The sequence below is a fragment of the Diachasmimorpha longicaudata genome, chromosome 15, assembly GCF_034640455.1.
Source record: "Diachasmimorpha longicaudata isolate KC_UGA_2023 chromosome 15, iyDiaLong2, whole genome shotgun sequence".
In the NCBI taxonomy this organism is placed as follows: Eukaryota; Metazoa; Arthropoda; class Insecta; order Hymenoptera; family Braconidae; genus Diachasmimorpha; species Diachasmimorpha longicaudata.
In genome coordinates this window covers 120,374-140,544 of record NC_087239.1, presented here as the reverse complement: position 1 = coordinate 140,544, position 20,171 = coordinate 120,374, and the positions used below count along the sequence as shown (strand labels likewise).

The window sequence follows — 20,171 nt, the reverse complement described above, 5'->3', positions numbered from 1 at the left end:
AGTTTCCATTCAGAAGCAAAAATAGTCATATCCCATAAAGTAATGATTACATGATTCGAGTTACGTAAGGCTTTAGCACTGCTTCTCTAATAGATTTTTCAAATCGAGGAGTTCTGCTTACAATTTTCTCAAGAATGAATATGAAAAGAGGTCAACGATTCTTCTGTGATTTTGGCTAATTTCTGTGACGGATCATCCTCAGATTTGTCGGTGTGATATAAAAGCCAATGTTACGTTTGATTGACGCTATCCCCAACTGATATGAAATGGTAATTAAGAAGTTTTGAAAAGAAAAAATCTCGGATTAGTATTTTTACGGACCAAGATAAACAATTTTTTATAGGAATGAGATAGAATATCCGGTGGAGAACACGAGTAATCAACCAACAATCCATCATCATCAGGTTGACCGATCGCATTCAACATAATACCAGGGCGGCTATCCAGAGTAACACGCGCATGGATACGAAACTCCACTTTTACTCGAAGCTGTTATCTTGACATTCAGTTGAAGGGAATGATAAGAGCCTCGACAGGTTAGCTTGAAGTTCGGCTGTCCCGGAGATATATTTAATAAATGATACCTCTTCGTTATTTACTTCATAATAACTACTAATAATTATTTAAAGCGAACAATTGTCATAATAACTGATATTTCATGAAAAAACTCCCATAATTGTTCTTTCAATCTTGGTGTCTTACCTTTGAAGAGGAGAAAGTGTCTTTGAATATGCGTAAGAGTTATAAATGGATTAATCGATCGACCTATCGATTCGAAATTCGGACCAATCGCTAGGTTCAACTGACTTTTATGAGTACTAATATTAACTTCGTTGTTAATCGAGATTTTTTTCGAAATAATCACATATAATATTTTAGTACGTGATATTTTTTTTTCATCGCATTAAATTGGGCGTAATATAAACACGTGATATCGGAATGGCCTTCCCTATCTTAGATATCCTGTCATGCCACGACTTCTACTATTCAAGTGCGGATACCCTCGAGTGCCTATTAAAATAACGGTAAAATATCCCCAGAAACGCTCGAACCCTTCACCCCTTTTATTTTCACTTGAGTAAAATCGGCAAACCACTTTCCAGAGCCGAATTTCACTTTTTATGGTTCTATGACAGTACCATTGTCGTTATAATGTGGTACTTATTCTCTTAATGCTTCCTCAATTTGTTACTTGACTTGTAGCTATTAATGTGTCATAAATTTCACTGTAATCGACAGAAAAAACATCTTCAGTTTCATTAATAATTTGTCCTTACATTAGTTTTTAGGCCTCCATTTTTTTTACAATGCGTGAATTGATTATGCCACTTTTAATGACAGAAAAGTCTGATGCTGAAGATTGGCACCATCTGGTGCCGATACAATGAAGCTCATAAATTCAGATTCCCTGCTCCGTTGGTTAGCAAATAGTGCATTGGAGTATCGGGGGAGAATATAACTTGAAAGCATATAACACCCAGTGAACATTTATTGATGGGCGCAAAGTGTTTCAAAAGGAAACTCACAATTTTAAATGTTGCATTAGTTGACGAGTATGTTAATGGATCAATTCATTAATTAAGAAAAATTGAATTATTAAAAAAAATGAGCCGTCATGGGACGCCTGGCAGATGTGAAACATCGTGTGTGTACAAGTAATATGCATAAAAGATAATATTATTACAGGAATTAAATATAGCCTAATGAAAAAATGAAGTATTACGAGATTCTTACAGTAAATGGTAACTTTATTTAATAAACATTTATTTACATGATATAAAAATTCGATATTAGTATCAAGTTGCACAATTTAAATATTTTCATCTGTGGCTTCAATAATAGTTATATTCGATTTTTCCTCTGCCGGTATTACTGTGACGATTGGTCGATGATAACTAAAGTACGTTACAAAAGTATTGGATGAAACACCATCAAGATATCTCACAAATACAGCATCTATTGTTGTTCCATATTTGGTAGTAGATTCTTTTGGATCGTTATTGATTTGCCATTGAAATTCTTTTTGAAGAAATGGCATTAATGGCATTGATTCAGCTCTTGCAAAATTTACACTGAAATATGCCGCTAAAAATAATGGTAGTTTATGTTTATTCGCTTTAAGAATTATTGAACCTGTTTGACTATAAGGAAATAACCTTTCATGTAAAAATGAAATGAGATGATCCATTTTGTTATTAGGTGAAATGTATATTACAATCATAATTAATTCACTTCCGTCTTGTAGTTTAACATGTGAAGAACACACATTTCCAATAGATGCAATAGTTTAAAAGAGTCTGGTACTATTCGATTAATAAAGTCTGACACAACATTGATAGTATGCCTTGTGTTTAACTGATCAGGGTGACGTCCAGTTTCAATAATAATATTTTGTGATCCTTCTGATGATTGTTGGGAACTGAAATATTTAAAACAATATGATATTGAAATACTCAAAAAAAAAAAATTTAAGTGTGGCTTCAATATACTCATGAACTCAAATCTTAGTTAATTATTGCAATATATGACTAAAGATTTGCAAGTATAAATTTTATTAATAAATTTTTCTATATTAATTCCTTCATGAATAATAAAAGAATCCTTAATTGAAGATAATATTAATATAATTTATATAAATTATTAATATGATTAATATGAATATAATTAATTAAATATAAAAATATAATAATTACATTTATGGAGACTTGAAAAATACGATCTACTTACTGATGACTTGGTAGTATACCATAGTGTAGTTTCACTTTCTTTGCACAAGGTTGATCACTTTGATCTTCTGAGTTATCACTGTCACACATATTTTATTGTCAAAAATTAAAATGAAAAATTAAATAAAACGCAGGTTATGTGTACCGTAGTAAACAACAACGTCGAACTGAGTGAGAAGCCACACCGTACACTCTACTACACAGAATATAGATAGGCATACCTTAGTATAGCCTGGCGAATGCTCGCCACGGCAAGTATCGCCAGGCCAACGATTCAGTTTAGGGGTGCGCCTATAGATGTTTCACATCAAAATCGATTCTCTATTGATTGTTTTTAAATAGATTTTTTCGCAGTCTGAAAACCTTGTTTTCAAAACGTTTCTTCGAGCAAAGTAGAATGAGGAAATAAATGTAAATATAAAAGATCGATTGAAAAGACAAACACTCAAATTAGATTTAGCACGAAAAATGTTTTGTGTGTAGCATAGTGTACAATCGCGTACAACCTGATCTAACTTATAAATAACTTGGTATATTACCGTGTATAATTCAATGCTGATAAAATAGTTTTTTAATTAAAATTACTCAGCATCTGCATAAGTGCCATCACCATTTTCATTACGACTCTTGAAATTCTCCAGATTCTCAGTAACATTGCCATTAGCCATTTCGTGTATAAGTTTAACGGCTTGTTCACCTGTGTACACTTTCTGACGATTTGTGTCAAGTTCTAGAGGTAGTGAGTCGCCAATCTCACGGAAGGCAGCGTCTGATAAATTGGATTTCAGAGATTCCTCTTTCACCGGCACTTCATAAAGTACAGCTGTTTCCGGTGGATTATGGTCCTGTATAATTGAACCAGGTTTGGGTGTAGCGAATTTCTTAGATTCAATGGTCTCCTCTATTGGCCTAATCAAATTATCATTTTCATCGCATGCGCGTTTGTCCTTGTCTTTTTGAGCCAATTCATGCAGAAAATTCTTAACATCTTCCTCGACGCTTTGGTCATCAGCAAATTTGTTCAAATCATCGGTTTCTGAATTCTCAACACCCTCCAGGTATTTTAATAGCCCCATATTGATGAATTTATCATCAGTTGATTTGTCAATGCCATCAACAGTATTCCATTTTCGTGTCCTCTTCGGGCACATTGTTTTACATGGTCTATCACCAATGCAGTCTTCTTTCTGCTTTGGGACGCGTCCCTTGCATGCTTTGAAATCCGCTTGGACATCCTCACCGCCGGGACGTGCTGCAGGTTTTATGCATTGGACTTTACGATGTTTCGTACCTTTTTTACCATCACAAGCATTGCAACGACTCCACTGACTCACTCTCCATCTGAAGTGTCAGTTTATATGAGTGGATATTATTTTAAAAAACAAATTACCCATATTTCATTCAAAGCACGGAATAGACTTTTTTGACTGATATGAGATTTATAGCTCAATTCAAAAGCGAAATATATGATCCGCGGTGCCAAAGAATTTTTTTTTACCAGCATTGAACAATTTTTCATGATAATGTGCGAAAAAGAGAAGCTTCCCGAATATAAAAAGTTAAGTATTTGCACAATTGAATTAAAAGGAAGTTTTCAAAGTGAGAGAAAATTCAAGTTTTATTATGACCATTATTAATTAAATTCGAGAGATCCGGCTGAAATCATTTGGTTTATTTCCAACTATCATGTTTGATAGAGAGGACCAATGAAGTTAGACAATTTTCAGACAATATTTCAGGACAAAAAAGTATGCATTCGCTCCTATCTAAGAGCTCTACATGTATATGTATGTATATCATCTCATCTCAACTATTTTCAACTTACTTTGCGGGACATGGATCCTCGTTACATACTCTGGTTTTTGGTTCCGGCTTTTGTAATTTTTCACAAAAGCTCGCTGAAACAATTCCATTCTGCTGTTCTATGCAAGATGGTTCTGATATCATAGTTCCACCTCCACATTTAGCATCGCACTGTGACCATTCTGTGAAATCCCAAAGATATTTCGGCACATAATTGGCTTTAGTATTAGACGTCTTGAACCAGGTGTACGTGACACCAGGGTTCTTTGATGGATGAAAGAATGTATACTGTGAAATGAAATCAATAATTAACACTGCAATGCCATTAACTTCTAAATCTTCTACAATTATACGCTTCTTATAGTTGGCCTGCATTACCAGGAGCTGAATGTCCTCAGCTAGAGGCCCTCTGATGTCAATTTCTTCACGGTCTGCTTCCGGGTGGCTGTATATCAATGTTGCCCCTCCGCAGCTGTATTCACCATTTTTTTGCTCATTACTGTAAATAAGGAGTAGCCAATATCACTATACTGTTGAAAAGGAATAATGGAGCGGGTTTATTTCCAAAAATAAAATAGGTTATTTTACTGATTGGCGTTTAAGCAAAATTTATTATCCTTTTCCGTTTTTAGTGCCAAAGTATTTTCGCATGAGGCCTTTTCTACGACATGAACACTTCGAGACCCTTTTGGAATCGTTACGATTTTCTGATAATCTGTGGGTAAAATGCAGTGAAAAATATTAAAATGTATAGAAATACTATCTACAGGGAAGAAAAATTTACCGATTCTAATAGGAATTTTTCAATTTCACGACTTTACTACAGGTAAAATGTAGCGAGTGAGAAATAGAGGGGAGAAGCCCCAGTACGTGCCCCAGGAAAGCTGAAAACCTGCTTCCTCTGTTATCTGAACAAAATTTTACCTCTAAGTCCCGTGGTGGTAAATTCGCCTTCCTCTGGACTGCACTGGGTCCCGTCACCCTTACAAATGCCACATTTATCTTCTATGGCGTCAGAATCCAACTGCCAATCACATCCCACTTTCTGGGGAAATCAACAATAGAAAAAGCTATTTTTATCTGGTTAAAATGTTCACTCTTGAAACTTATTTAGGGTATGTAAGATTGTTGTTTTATCTACCTTATGTGTGCAGTTTAAGAGTGGTGAATTTTGTGTAATTTTTTAATTTAAAAAAACCCTTGCCTAGTGCTACCGAACACTCAACTCGGCAGACATAAAAAACATTGGATGTGTCACATGGACGTTTTAAAAACTAGATGAACGCTTTACGCACATGATGAATTGTAGAACTTACCCTGCATGATCCGGAAATGCACATGTAATTGGTTCCTGCTTTACAAGGTGTTGCATCTTTGACAGTTGGTGCCAGTTTGACAAATGCATTTTGTTCGTTCATACAGTACAATGCACAAATATCAATACCATTCTTGAAAAAAGGTTGCCACGTATGTAATCCATCTGCTAAAACCGGCTTTGTATTGAACTCTGCGCACTGGACAGCTCGGAAATTCGGTTTGTATGGATCGCATGGCTAACATAGTATATTCTGTTATGAATGAAGAATAATGTTTTTCTAACCTAGGGCGATAAAGGGCAAAGGATAAAGCCAAGCATCTCTCTTCACGTATAGAATTATCAGCCGAACCGAAAGCAAAGTACAAATATTATTTGCGCCCGTCCAAAGGGAACTAGTACATTTCAATGGGATTATCTGAAAGTGTTCTGGGCTCGTGAGAAATCTCACGAGTCTGCAACCACCTTTTTCCATACTAACCTCAACTTTTTTTTTCTGTATCCTCGCCTTCGGTTGGCACTTGTTCTGAAATATGCTATTCCCGCGTGAGAGGTTTATAAGACAAATCAACGCAAAGTTATATATTTCCACTAGCCAAAAAACACTTTTTGCAAGAATATTGATAAATTTTTTGTATTTGAATATGGAGAATAACAAAATGTTGTAAAAGTGTAAAATAGCGTGATGAAACTACAATTTATAAGGAAATTGTGAGAACGAAGAAATTGGCCAGTTATTTCCGAGTTTCGATGAGCTATCAACTCGTTAATAAATACTTGAAAAATAGTGAAATATTGTCTTACCGAAGTATTGCAGACGGATATTTTTCTTCTCTCTCCGATACAGTACCTACCACCATTGGAAGGGGTTGGTTTATTACATTCACGTTCAGATGCTTTTACACCACCACCACAGCTTCTTGAACATGGACTCTGTGGACCCCAATCACCCCATCCACCATGCACTGTTGACGGTCTCGAACCCATGTCAACGCATTTTTTCTTTATACACCACTTGTTCTCTCCACACTTGGTACCTTCTGCAGGGGGTGCATTATTGGAGAAACATTTTGTACCATTTTTACACCACAGTTGTTCACAGGCTAGCTCCTAGTAAGTCAAAATTATCCTATTGATGCAATTTTAGGCCCATTAATTTAGTTATGTTTCAATTATTTCTATTTCTGTACCTGTCCACGTGGACAAATGACCGATCCCTTCTCCTGCAGGTTGCATTGAAAATCGGCATCGTACATAGCCCCCGGAAGCATATTCGGGAGTTTGTATTTAGCAGGAGGATTTCTTGGATCATTATTCAAACACTCGCCTAAGCCACTCCTTACAATACAATAAGCAAAATTAACTAGAATAATTATGCAACTGCAAGGAGAGAAAAGAATGGGAAAAACTGTAATGCTTTGTAGCAGAAACTGGACACAAACTTCGTAAACTCAATATTTTAAAAGAAATTTAAAGAAAATTTTTTAAATATATATATATATATATATATTATTGTCAAGTTCAAACAAAATTCTACATCAGCTAGAATTAGGGTAGTATGCTCCTAGGGTGGAAAAGTATTTTCTAACCAATGTAATGTTTGACTTTGTTTGTAAATAAAATTGTGTTGTAAATAAATGTCAAGAAACTTGTAAAATTATCTTGTAATAACGGCACTTTTCCCGAATTGCAAAGGATAACGCGGAACAAAAGGACTCTTTCGATAATTACCCCAATATTGGATTTAGACCTATTTGAGGTATCCAAGGAAAAAAATTTTTTTTCATGAATCAAGAAAATTCGATCCCTTCAATCTAATCTTCGTTAATACCGTAGTACTTGAGGTTAAATAAGAACCAGTCTGTTGGCACAGTTTTTCTTGATTTCTCTATGGCAATAGAATTATTCACAAATTTTCTCATCACAATTCTCTTATTGGCAGTGTTTAAATGTATGATACAAAAAAACATTACTCAAGTAAATTTGTGATGAACTTTCTGCTACACGTGGACCACCGAATAGTATAAATGAAGACAATAGGAGACATGAGGAAGTAACTCTGATCTTTATCCTGAGGTGGACAACCACTTACATCTTCTTCATCGTGGCTACAGCCCATGCTAAAATACATAAGAAATAGAGCATCAACGTTGTCCCCTTGATTTAGTGTTTCTCCCTTCTCTATCTCATTACAGATAACTTTGTATTGTTTTGTGCTGGGGCATAGCTAAGAGACTGAAAAAAAACATACCTAATCTTACGTTAGATATACTGTGGACTCAATTTCAATTCCAATGAATTGATCTCGTCACTGTATCGAGTCTAAAGAATTGATTCGAAACATTGGAAATTTAATCTGAAAATTTGACCTAGCAATGAAACAATAATATAGTCGTTTTTATATGTTACTGGATATCGGGTAAAACTTTCGATTTCAAATTTTCATATCAAATGCATTTTAGAGAGAAATTTACATACACGTGACCAACTTCGTGAGCTACCACAATACCGAGAAGAAGACCGGAGTCTTCGTTTATGGCAGCGGCTTTTGGGGGATCGCACGCCGCCGCTACGTATGCCAAACCCATCAGAGTACATCCAGATTCCGCGGAGCAGATATCGTGTCTAGAAGTATTTTCAGTGGATTTTAAAAGGTTTAAACATCCGTCAAGTGATGATTGATAATAAAATCTAGTTATTGACCTGGGTAACTTTTGAGATTATTACCTAGTGATGAGAATTGATATATCGAAATGATTTGGATGAGTTTTATCTTTGGGATTCATTTTTTCAGACCACGCTGCGAAGCTCTCCAACGTTTCTTCCGCTTTTGGTGAAATGGTTAAATCAATCTGAAAAAACAAGGCTGGCAATCAATTTTTACCAGTCCTTTGTTAATGCAGTTACAATTGAAGTTTATTGAAATTGAAGAAACTGAAAATCCTCAATTCATTATCTTACGATAAATTTTTATCGTTACAATCGATGATGATTTTTGAATTCACCTCTTTTTTCTCGGCTTCTAGATAAGTGATCTTCACAACAACAATATCAATTTGGTTTCCCACCGATGAATCGTGATAAAAATCAGAAACCATATTCATAATAGTGAGTAAATATTTCTCGTAGTCAGTACCCTTGTAATAATCGAGAAACTTTTTATCAGCCACGACTCCGATTTCAATGAAACGATGAATACTGTGTGTACCAGAGCTCGGTTTTTTACCATCAGCTCGTTTCAATGACCCTGAATTACGAGTCTCGATCAAACGTTGTTGCCTCTTGGTCAACTGCTCCGCCCATGCCGATTCCCAGTCATCTGCATTCTCATAAATCACGTTAAATTCATGTTTTCGGCGATGTTATCTGATAAGAGCTTAAATGAGAGAACAGAATAAAAAATAAATTTAAAAATTCAACTCAACTGCCAGTTCCACATAGACCTTTTGGTGAATCTTTTTCAGTTGGTGCTTGGCGTTTGTAAATCATGTGAACATGTTGGCCATCTTTTCCCGGCTTTGATTCACTCATTGGCTCAATAAAATATCTACCATGATCCGTTTGAATGTATCCAGCCTTATTTGAACAAATAAAACAATCTCAATGCAGGTATTTTAACATTTTTGTTTTTTGTCTCTCATATGTTCCATGGAATTGGGCCTTATTTTATGATGATGAATAATTTTCTATAAATTGAGGAAAAGTTTTTATTTTAACGTTACCCTTGAAGATTGAAATACAAACCACGCCATCGCAAAGAGACAAGGCAGCCCGTGAATTAGAATGGCGCCTAACAAAACCTCTGTAATGACATTGGCTATCGGAAACTCTCTTGAATCTCAGTCGGGCATTCAAATCGTTCACTGGCCCATCACCCCTTGTCTCAATGACCATTTCCGGTGAAATGAAGTCATGATATGGTGTCAACTCTAAATGATGATCAACCCCATTGAATGGCAGGATCAAATGTAACTTATCCACATTTGAATTCGTCCATCTTTTGTCTCTCTCCATCACTTCAATTCGATTATAAAAACTTGCCAGTGCAAATGTGTTGAAACTTCCATCAGCATTCGCCCGTCTTGGCACAACTAACTCTGGCTTTCTGACATCTCTTGTGTACCTGAAAAGAATGTAATTTTACATAGGAAAAATTATCCGGCGGTAAGCTCAAGGGACCTTTGTGTTGAGCCGTGCCGAGTAATTATGTAACGCAAAATGCAAATTCAATCCAGGGCAAAAGTCCTTCGTAGAGGTATAGTCAGTCTCAAGTCGGATATATTAATTGGATTTCATGGTTCTTCATAATAAAGAAAAAGGAAATTCTGCGTCCACTTTATCACAATTCACTTGACTTCTAAGAAAGTTGCTGGCTAGAGAGACTAATTGCATTTGAAACATCTTGGTATTCAGATAAAATAATATCCATGGCGACTATTAGAAAGGAATAAACTATACTATTGCGTTGGTAAACATTGATAACCATATTTTCCATTTGCCCGGCATTAACCAACCTCAACTCACCGCCCATGATATACATCATTAAATCCACCTCCATCAGTACTTAATGGACTGCAAGTTGCCGCAGTTAAACTCCAAAGTAGATACAGACAGCAGTCGACAGACGCCATGACAGTTTTCATCTTTTGTCTTTACAGAACAGCGAAGCATCGAGCTAATGTTATAGGTGAGGGGTGCTAAACATTTATGAATTTACATTGAAAGTGTATTCACTCATCATCCACTCTTATACTTGTCTAATTGCAGGATTCAAAGGATATCTGTTGAGCAATGTACATATTTTCCGTATAGGGTTTAGGTCTGATGGTAGAAAATGATGTGTAAGAGGATCATAAATAAGCATGATCATTATACCCAATATTAGAGTGATATCTGGTTGATTTTTTTTTTTTTTTATTAAATTTCACTACTGTTTTATGAAATTATCGCCTTTATGACGATTTATGATTTTCATTTTGTTGTGTGAGCTAAGTAATTTTTTTAGATACGCTCGATGTAAAATGTCTCTTTTCCCCACATCGCGATGGAGAAAAATATTCGAAACTACTGGGGAAAGTGACTTTTCTAGCCGTCTCTTTGGTTTTACTACAGAAATTCCCGGAGAAAGATGATTGGTATTTGAAGGAAATTTGATGCACTAACATGTAGCTTTCCGACGGCTCGCGAATGATCGGACGGCTGGTGTATGTGGTTTCACCCAGGCGTAAGACGAGGTACAACTCAAAAAAGCAGAAGAAGGAAAAAACATTGTGCGATGGAAGAAGGAGAGAAGGGAGAAGTAAGAGGGGGTCCATACACGAGGCGCGCGCGAAAAGAGAGGTATATACACGATGCTCTGAGTCAAACCGTGGTGAACCAACAAGGTATAGGAGAACTTCTCACGGATGTGTGGTATCCAACAACTACGGGCATGAACCGGGAGAAGAGAGGTGGACCGCAACGGCCACTAGTGTTGTGACGGCGATCGTGCCCACGACTTGGAAACCTTCCTTGTGCGCCACGTTTATACTAAAACATCGGGCAAGTAAACGCCATACAGAATCACTTGGTGCGTCGTGTAAACCCACAACGATCCTTTTATCCGAGTTTCATTATTGGACGGTGAAATTGCTCACCCGGTGTGATTTTTTATTATCCGTCTCGTCTGCAAGTGAATTTTTTTATAGCCGAGCGCACTTCGAATGACTACCTCCATTGAAAATTTCCAATGCAGTCTCTAGGTAAGTTGTTATTATTAGTGAAATTTTATTGTTTATTTTTTAACTATAAATTTGATTCAATGAGAGCTAATGCAGGATCAGATTAATCGGCGGGTGTGCGGCACAGAAGGGAGGGCGTAAATAACATGTTCGTAGCATGTATATGCGATTTGTCACGGGAGAAACAATGAGGGCGAGAGGTAGTGGCGCCTTCGTGGGTCACTGCTTACCAAAGTATCAAACATAAATCAATGCAGTTATAGCTTGAACTTCCACTTCAATCCTTAGTTGTCCGTCCAATTTCACTGGATTATTAATTCATTTGGAAAAAAGATGATTAACAGGAGATTTTTTTATTCTTTTCATCTTTAGATATTTGCTTCATTTGAAAACTACATTATTGTTTACAAAAATTGCCATCTACATAGAGAAAAATATTCACGAAAAATGAGTCATTTTTTTCGTGATTACTAGGTAAATTATAATTATAGAAAATTTTATAAATCCCTAGTTTGAGCCTAAAATCATCTGAATTTTACCTGAATTGCTTTTAACAAAATACAATGTCAGTGCCATAATTTTTACTAGGTAGTTTTCAACGGGGAAGAGGATTTCCAGATATTTGCGACCTAAGCATATCTAGACATAGTGAAACACACAAAGGGACGGATACTTCAATATCTTATTCTATAAGTAAACCCGGAAATAATCAAGCTAGCAATCAATCAATCAGTAGTTTATTGTACATCATAAATGGTTTAGATGAGAATATAAATAATATGTAAAGAAGAAAATTCCAAAGTTGCATCATCTAACTCAACCCGGAAATTATTTAAAATATTTTATGTGCCTAATGAGTGATTTTTCTATGTCAATGAAATTCTGATTGCTATCGCAATAAAAATCACAAGAAATACAATGCGATCGTTGTCAATGTGATAATATTATTCACATAGACTTGAATGAATTTACATGACCATACTTTTAAAACTATCATAACGCTCATTGGCAGATGAATGCACACGAAATTTAAAATTTTCAACAATTATCAGAACGTTCATGTCAAATAATATAGCTATGGTAATTATCATTCAGCTTGGACTTGGTGGTATTAGAACAACCATTTTAATGTATCGGTCAATGAGTTTATAGTAGATTATGTCATTAGACCTGAAAAGTATTCTTGGAAATTTTATATTATTTTATTATTTTTATCATTTATTCATTAAATTAGATGGACCAGATCTTACGGTCTTTTACGTAACTGTCCCAGCACCTCTGCGGTAATCCAGCCTAAATACCTCTAGCTAAATTATAACTAACATCACAAGTTTAGAGTTCATTTTCCATCATTGAAACTCTAACCACCACTCAAATCACGCGTTGTTCATAGGGCCAGGCCGCTAATCACTACACCAAGAACATCCTCTATTTTTATATATTTATATTTCATCCGCACCGTTGAGAAAAAGACTTTTGAGGCCATGTGACGCCCACTATTTTTTGTCATGCCCTTTATAAGCCTAGACCGATACATGACGGCTTATCGCATTGAACTGCCAATTATAGACTTAGGCCTTTTCATTTTTCAAGTACCGAACATTCTACGCCTAAACTGTCTCTAGGTCCGTATGGTAAGTGGTAGACATGTGTACACGCTCTCTGTATAGTATAGGACCCCCATCCACGGAAGAAACTGGTAGGTCCACATACATATGTATGTATATGGACCCCATACCTGAGGGGTTAAACTATCAGTTACGCTTCTTCTCATATTATTAAATCCCCTTCTAACTTTGGTCTTGATTCAATTTTAGGTATTTATCACTTTACATTTGGTCTTCTCTTAATAAATTAACATATTATTTTTTTCACATTTTCATGTAAATTTCTACAAATTATTATAAAACGCTCGCAATAATTATTTTGCCGACTAATCGGTTCTAATCGGCTAGTTGGCTAACATGGTTATGGTGTCATCCAATCAGAAATTAATCGATTGTCAAAGTCGCGAAGGTTAAAATTAATTTGTACAAATCATTATTCATGTGCAGTATGCGTAAAACAATCCCAAAGTATGTTTAGAATTGTACGGCATGATTTGTCTATTTTATGAATACCAATAACGGTCTTGTTTCAATCATAAGGTACACTTTTTTACAATAAAAAAACGATACTAGACATTGTATTGATGTTAGGGCAAGTGTTAAGCATAAAGTTTATTTATTAAAACGTACTTTATGTTGAGATTTTTCTGTTCCTGAATTAAACCTTCTCAAATGTAATTTAATGAATTAGATGGGTATAAGTTTTACAAGTCGTGGGCTATTTGAAGAGATATCTCGTAGATTAAAGATTGATTATCTCGGTTTTCCATTCAAATATTCCATTTTTTATAATTAACGAGGAAACAACGAGACCATTCAGCCGGCTTACGGGAGTGGATTTTAGATTCAGATTGTCTTAAAACTAAAGTTTTTATACGTAGATATTGATATGCACGAATGTAGGAGAGTTCAAAGGGACAGCAAAGTATAAAGTGACATGCTAAGAAGCTATATTTGTGGAGGCGCGTATGCCTGCCAACTGTCACTGATAACATTCGTCAATGATTGGCTCTCATAGAGTAGATAAGTGCATAAAAATGTTTTTAATTATGAAAATATAATTTAGTATAGAGTATCTCCACAGAAAATTTTGGTCTCCGGTCGGCTAATGTCACAGGCCTTTTTTTTTCAGAACGTTTACAAAATACATTTTGCAAAAGCATCTAAATAATAATTACACTGTTCTTCTCAGTGCACTCATTAAAAATAGCGTCGAGGGTTCTCAATGCATTGGAAAATTGTAATTTTTGCTGCCATTTTTCGTTCAATAACAATCAACAAGTCACATTTCACTAGCTAACTGAAGGCTGATATGAGTATGAATACTTAATCATAAAGAGGAAAAAATTTAGGCCGAGTTGTCATGTCCAATCATCGCGCAGTATATGCCTTAGTGGCAATTGGCGATATATATATATATATGTACATAATTAAACCATTTACACACCAACTAGTGCTTGTCGAACCGTAACACCCCAGGTAGGAAAAAACGAATGGGCCAACCTTGGTACAAGCACGGCCGCCGAGCTGCCGTAGCTCGGCACCCGGGCTCCAGCCAAACTCGCGCCGAACTTGGCTAGACCCTGGGATGATAACACGGGGCCAGGCCTGGGACCGAACTTTGGCCAGACTTCGGTCGCCGTACTTTGGCCGCACTCTGGGCTTACCATTCGGCCCGAAATTGGCCCAGGCCTGTTGCCGAACTTTGGCCGCACTCTGGGCTTACCATTCGGCCCGAAATTGGCCCAGACCTATTGCCGAACTTTGGCCGCATTCTGGGCTGACCATTCGGCCCGAAATTGGCCCAGATTTACGACCAGAGCTGTGGCCAGGCTCCAACCGTTGCCTGTATTGGGTTCAGAATCACCAATAAATATATGAACGGTATATCTGATAAGCAGACATGTATTTATTACCTTCAACATTATACAGAAAACAGTTTTATTATGTGACAAAACTTATATTTAAATTTATTAAATCTATTGACAAAAAAACTCAGCCAATCAAAAACTTTTTTCCTCCTATCGACATAGTACATGTTTTCATCCGATTTTGGTTGAACAGTTAAAGATATGCAGTGTTTGTATCTCCAATTTTCATGAAAGATAATCACAACTATGAGATTTTTCCGCGAACAGAATATGAAAACTCAAAAAAATGATTGCAGGTATAAATTGTAGAAAAATCTTTTGTGGATTATTTTCATCCGCTTTTAAAATAAATAATCTACGTAGATCATTTGAATCCGAAATTTAATACGACATACCATATTAAGTCTTAATAAACTCTCTCTTACAATCTAATAATATTAGCAGTCAGTCTTCAGAATTCGAAGATTGTATTAACAAAATATCCAACAAAATAACGCACCAATGTTATTTTTTAAATTAGTAGTTTAGAATTGATAAATTATCGTGCTTCAATTCAAGCATGAAAACAGTCATTATAATAGCAATATTATGGATAATTTATTCCGCTATGGATGATAAGAATTAATTCTTATATCCATAGACAATTGCTGATACGAATTATCCTGATAAGAATTATTTTTTCATCTCGGAAAGACGTCCTTTTTTTACAATAATGTCTTCTCCATCTGCAACTCCGGAACACAGAATGATATTTAGTTGCATTGATTGTGTGCTAGTTCTATATAATATTGCTTATTATATTCACTCTTTCAAACAAACTTAGAAATATAAAAAAGTCTTGGATAGGATTACATATAACTAATTAATTTCAACCCTTAAATTTGAAATCTTTGGGGAATATGGACGCAGTCCGATTGTGAAACTTCAACCTTATAAATATTATTTGACTTGAATCACCAAATACTGAAAACAGCTCTCAATGGCTGAAATTACTTTCATTAGAATTTTTCTTAAAAATTAAAAATCCACTTATTATTTTTCCCTTTAAACTTTTGGACATAATATTTAATCCCTGAACCAACAACGGATATTTATTCCCGTGATCTAACTTATGAGGAAATGACATAGAAAATACTTTATTATGCTAAGATACATCACATTTTCCAATTGTTATTTCCATCTTCTGGATTTCCGACCTCGCCAGGAGAAATATAATAAATATAATTAATACTTCAATGACAGCCGAATACTAAACAATATTCATATATTAATATATATTCTGCCCAATGAAACGCCTCGCGATAAAAATATATTGATAATATAAACTTTTCCTATTAATCGTACCTTTTATCAAGAATATCACAACTAATACAATTACGAAAATGAACTAATGGAGTCATATTAACACAGTGATTTTACAATTCCATTTATCCCGGAAAAATGAAGTATTATCGATTGGTATCAAAGGAACAAACTGAATTATTCTCGTTATGATGACTTGACCCGCGTTGTCGTTCCTTACGCCCACCCTCTCGATCGCCAGAACGTGACAACCAAGTACTTACTTCTGACATTATCTTCTTCTCATCAGTGCTGGATCCTATTACCTCAATTATCACATCAATCAGTACTTTGCATACTGCAGTGTTATAAAAATTTTTCTTTTTCTTTCCGCCAGCTTCCTTTCCGTAACCAGAATAGTGCAGTGACACTGTCTTCCTCAGAACCGCAGATAGGATAGTGGAAACACATATTTTCATCTCTTTTTTATTGCTTATCAAAACTCTCATGAATAATCGCTAAAAATAAAAGAAGGGAAATTTTTTTGAATTTATGAACATGAGAAGACATCTTTGGGCTCATCGCCAGCGGGTTGGTTCTATAACCAAAGCGTTCCAGTGACGTAGACTTGAGTCCCGGTGATGAAAGATTTTTTCATCACCAGAAAACGAACCCAGTGCATGTGTCACCGCCCAATTTATTGATTTTACATAAAAAAGAAGAAAAACGATCAATTTCAGATATATTACCAGTGTTTCTACGAGATCTGGGTCCGTTGTCAATATCGCTTCGTATTCCTGGAACTTATCATCCATTTCAAATGGTAGTGGCGTAGACATCTGCTTCTGTATTTCAAGCAAGCTAGGACCAGAAGCTGGGGCTAGATTAGTGCCAATGATTGTGGTCTTGAGCTCATTCATAGACTGCTTTAAATCGTAAGCCATCCTGCGTCTTAAATTTTCGAGCTTTTCATCTAATTGCTGATCAAAGTAATCTCGAAGGGAGTTCAGGATTCGACGTTCATTATCAGCATAATGACTAGATGACAACTGGTTTTGTGGTCCCAGCATTTTTGGCATCTTAGCAGGGGGTACCATCATTGATCGTGAAGTTTTTGGAGTTCCTGGGCTCACAATCGAATTCAATCCGTCTTCAGCGCGTGTAGTAGACGATGCACGCCTTTTTCGGTTACCTTATGAAATTAAAGGAGGACCAAACGATATAAATTGATGGGTAGCAGCATCAGATGAAAAAAAAACTACCCAAGCCCCCACCAAAAATATATAATATAATCTAATTCTATATAAGTTCCGAATTTTGTAAAGAATGTTCAAAATATAAATTGGACCATTTTCAAATATTTATAAATATAAATTTTTTCATGCGGGAGGAACTTGGCCGATGATTGGTCATGGAATATCCGAGCCGATTTTACCTGAAGCGTTATGGACTAGTGGTGAAGGAGGTGTCAAATGAAGTTCTTTTCTTGTATTTCTCGCTGAGTCCATCGATTTTGTAGGTGACTGCAGAATTCCATCGGAGGAATCATTGCTCTCAGATTCATCAGTTTCGACGTCTTTAAGCAAAGTAATATTCTTCCTTGACCGCTGTTTAAATGATAAACATGCACCTGGAAATTATTGAAAATGATGATTTATCCCTGACCGGATCATTTAATTAACACGAACTTAGAATTACGTGCTACAGTCCCATATTACCTCAAAATTGATTTATTACCTGTTGGTACAGATCGCGATTTACTCGACATTTGCAAAAAGCCAGAATTATTTTGAGCCTTTGAGGCTCGAATCTCCTCAGGATTAGCTATAAGACAATCATGATTTTCGTCTTCAGAGTCAGATCCACTCTGGTAAATGCTTTGAAATCTTGTCTTTGGTTTTGCTTGTATACCTACGAAATTTTACAAGTTTGTAGTGAAGTAGTAACACAACGTAAGTTGTCTCCAGCCTTTGTTTTTTATAGCTATTTCAAAGTGGGGAAAGAATGCATGCATTTGAAAAAATATTTTTTTTGTAGAACCTATCGCTCCTACAAAAAAGGTTTCTATCAAAATTTTACCATTTTCCGTAGATGTTCACTTTGATTTACCTCTTCACAACAGAATTATAATGCTTTCCTACATAAGAGATGGTGGGGAAAAATGGAACGTTTCTCGTCCCCTCAACATTCCAATGCTTTTATGTATAAACAATCATATCAAGTGTAAATCATAAATTTTCCACTTTATCTTGTTCGCACGTAGTGATTTCTGTTAGCGACTCAATTTTTTGATGAGTAAAGAATTGCAATAAAAAAAAATAACCTAATATTTTTCGACCACAACATAATAAAAATTTTCTTATAAAATCATTCAATGCGATTCTCTCTTAAAACGATGTTTCGAGACAAATACACATGTAATGACTGCACAGATACATAATTAATATTTATTTTGTAAAAGATTTCAAAAATTCGGTCAATCTAATTCCCAATTTAGGGAACGATGGGTCTTTTGATGTTAAATACGAGAGTTGAATAAATTGGGGATGAATAATTGGGGTTAAGAGTGGTTATAATTGTTGATAATTGACTTTTACTTCATATTAACAGGACTTACCAGACTTTGGAGTTTGATTTCTAGGTGGAATCGGGATTTTAGTACTAAAGATGTTGTTTAGTTGAGACTTTGATGCAGTTAAGGGTTTTGCTGAAATTTTTGCTTTCGAGGAAGTTTCGGACCTCCCCCCCTTTCGATCATTTTCACCATCGGTTGTCTCACAGTTGAGAGTTACTTGGGCCTTTTTTAATCTTCTGCGACCCTGATCCAAATCAGCTGAACACAATCAACATATGATCCTTTAATATTGAAATGAACCCATCGAGCAATTCATCAAGTTATAAGTGGAGTCATTTCAATTTTTGTACCTGCTCCGGTGATGAAGCAAAATGGATAACTTTGCCAAGAGTCCTTGGGCGAGTGCAATTTTTCCAAGTAGTCGTCAAGTAGATGATATTCAGTTGTCGGTGGGAATTTACAGGTGTCTTCTTCTGCACTATTAAACCATTTTTTCGGCACCAAATCAATGCATGGTAGCCCTTTTTCGTTTTTCTCGAGAAATTCGATGACTGCGAATGGTTCGCTGAGATTTTTTGGATCGCGAGATGGATGTGAGGTTTCCGACATTTTAGGTTATGAAAAAAAATCACGATTCGTACAATTGAACCTGGTGTTTTCGAGTAGTTTCATATAAACTGATAACTTTGCAGAATGATGCATATAGCTTATTATTTAACAGAAAAAATTGCGTTTCTATTTCCATGTGTTTTGAACGGTTTTTTGTCATCACCCCACTGATGCTTCTTTTTTAGCGCCACTATTCCTTCAAAACGATTATATCACAAATATCTGTCAAACACTTAACACACATTTAATTCACATTAAATTCTCACTTCTTGTAATTTACCGTCAACTTAGTTGGTGAAATCCGAATTTGAGACAAAAAGCCCGATAAACGGATGATACGAGCAATTATGAAAGGTTATGTACACGGACGCCAGATCTAACCGATTTATGTCCCACTTGCATGTAACGACTCCACTATTGAAATTTTCTAACGACCTCGATGATCGGATTTTCATGTCGATTGTTGATTTAAAACATAAAATTGTTTGTTTCTTCCACAATTTTAATCACGAGTTCAACTAAAACATATACCCTCATTCATATACCCTCTTACCAAAAAAAAACTGCATTTCACAATGCGAACAATTTTTACGTTATTTTCTAGTGGAGGAGGGATATGGCGTATTGTCGTCCAGTTACATTTAATAAAGCACATTTGTGTTTA

The 20,171-nt window shown here is 35.6% G+C and overlaps 3 protein-coding genes across 8 annotated transcripts in view; 1 reads left to right on the top strand and 2 right to left on the bottom strand.

Moving 5' to 3' along the window:
* Positions 1 to 1,744: 1,744 nt before the first annotated feature.
* Positions 1,745 to 11,179, bottom strand: LOC135169816 (A disintegrin and metalloproteinase with thrombospondin motifs 12-like). Its single transcript, XM_064135135.1, has 17 exons — positions 10,369 to 11,179; positions 9,589 to 9,967; positions 9,270 to 9,420; positions 8,850 to 9,163; positions 8,572 to 8,696; positions 8,323 to 8,469; positions 7,818 to 7,964; positions 7,035 to 7,182; positions 6,649 to 6,954; positions 5,846 to 6,082; positions 5,454 to 5,574; positions 5,118 to 5,244; positions 4,908 to 5,028; positions 4,552 to 4,817; positions 3,266 to 4,067; positions 2,728 to 2,805; positions 1,745 to 2,419 (listed from the first exon to the last, which is right to left on the bottom strand). Exons 1-15 carry the CDS (start codon positions 10,485 to 10,487, stop codon positions 3,308 to 3,310), a joined length of 3,468 nt encoding a protein of 1,155 aa, XP_063991205.1. The 5' UTR covers positions 10,488 to 11,179; the 3' UTR covers positions 1,745 to 2,419; positions 2,728 to 2,805; positions 3,266 to 3,307.
* A 101-nt stretch (positions 11,180 to 11,280) lies between these two features.
* The window catches only part of LOC135169815 (A disintegrin and metalloproteinase with thrombospondin motifs 7-like), a 32,655-nt gene continuing 23,764 nt past the window's right edge, over positions 11,281 to 20,171 (top strand). For all 5 annotated transcript variants that reach the window (XM_064135132.1, XM_064135134.1, XM_064135131.1 and 2 more), the window contains exon 1: positions 11,281 to 11,585. In XM_064135132.1, the coding sequence (XP_063991202.1) occupies positions 11,573 to 11,585 (13 nt within the window). In that variant the 5' untranslated portion in view covers positions 11,281 to 11,572. The remainder of the gene's footprint in view (positions 11,586 to 20,171) is intronic.
* LOC135169449 (uncharacterized) lies at positions 15,063 to 19,524 on the bottom strand. 2 transcript variants are annotated; one of them, XM_064134488.1, is made up of 6 exons: positions 19,249 to 19,524; positions 18,941 to 19,156; positions 18,061 to 18,234; positions 17,759 to 17,953; positions 17,073 to 17,515; positions 15,063 to 16,841 (listed from the first exon to the last, which is right to left on the bottom strand). In XM_064134488.1, the coding sequence occupies exons 1-6, from the start codon at positions 19,505 to 19,507 to the stop codon at positions 16,491 to 16,493; spliced, it is 1,638 nt and encodes a 545-aa protein (XP_063990558.1). In that variant the 5' UTR covers positions 19,508 to 19,524; the 3' UTR covers positions 15,063 to 16,490. The 2 variants fall into 2 exon arrangements, with proteins under 2 accessions (XP_063990558.1, XP_063990559.1); XM_064134489.1 differs by lacking the exon at positions 18,061 to 18,234.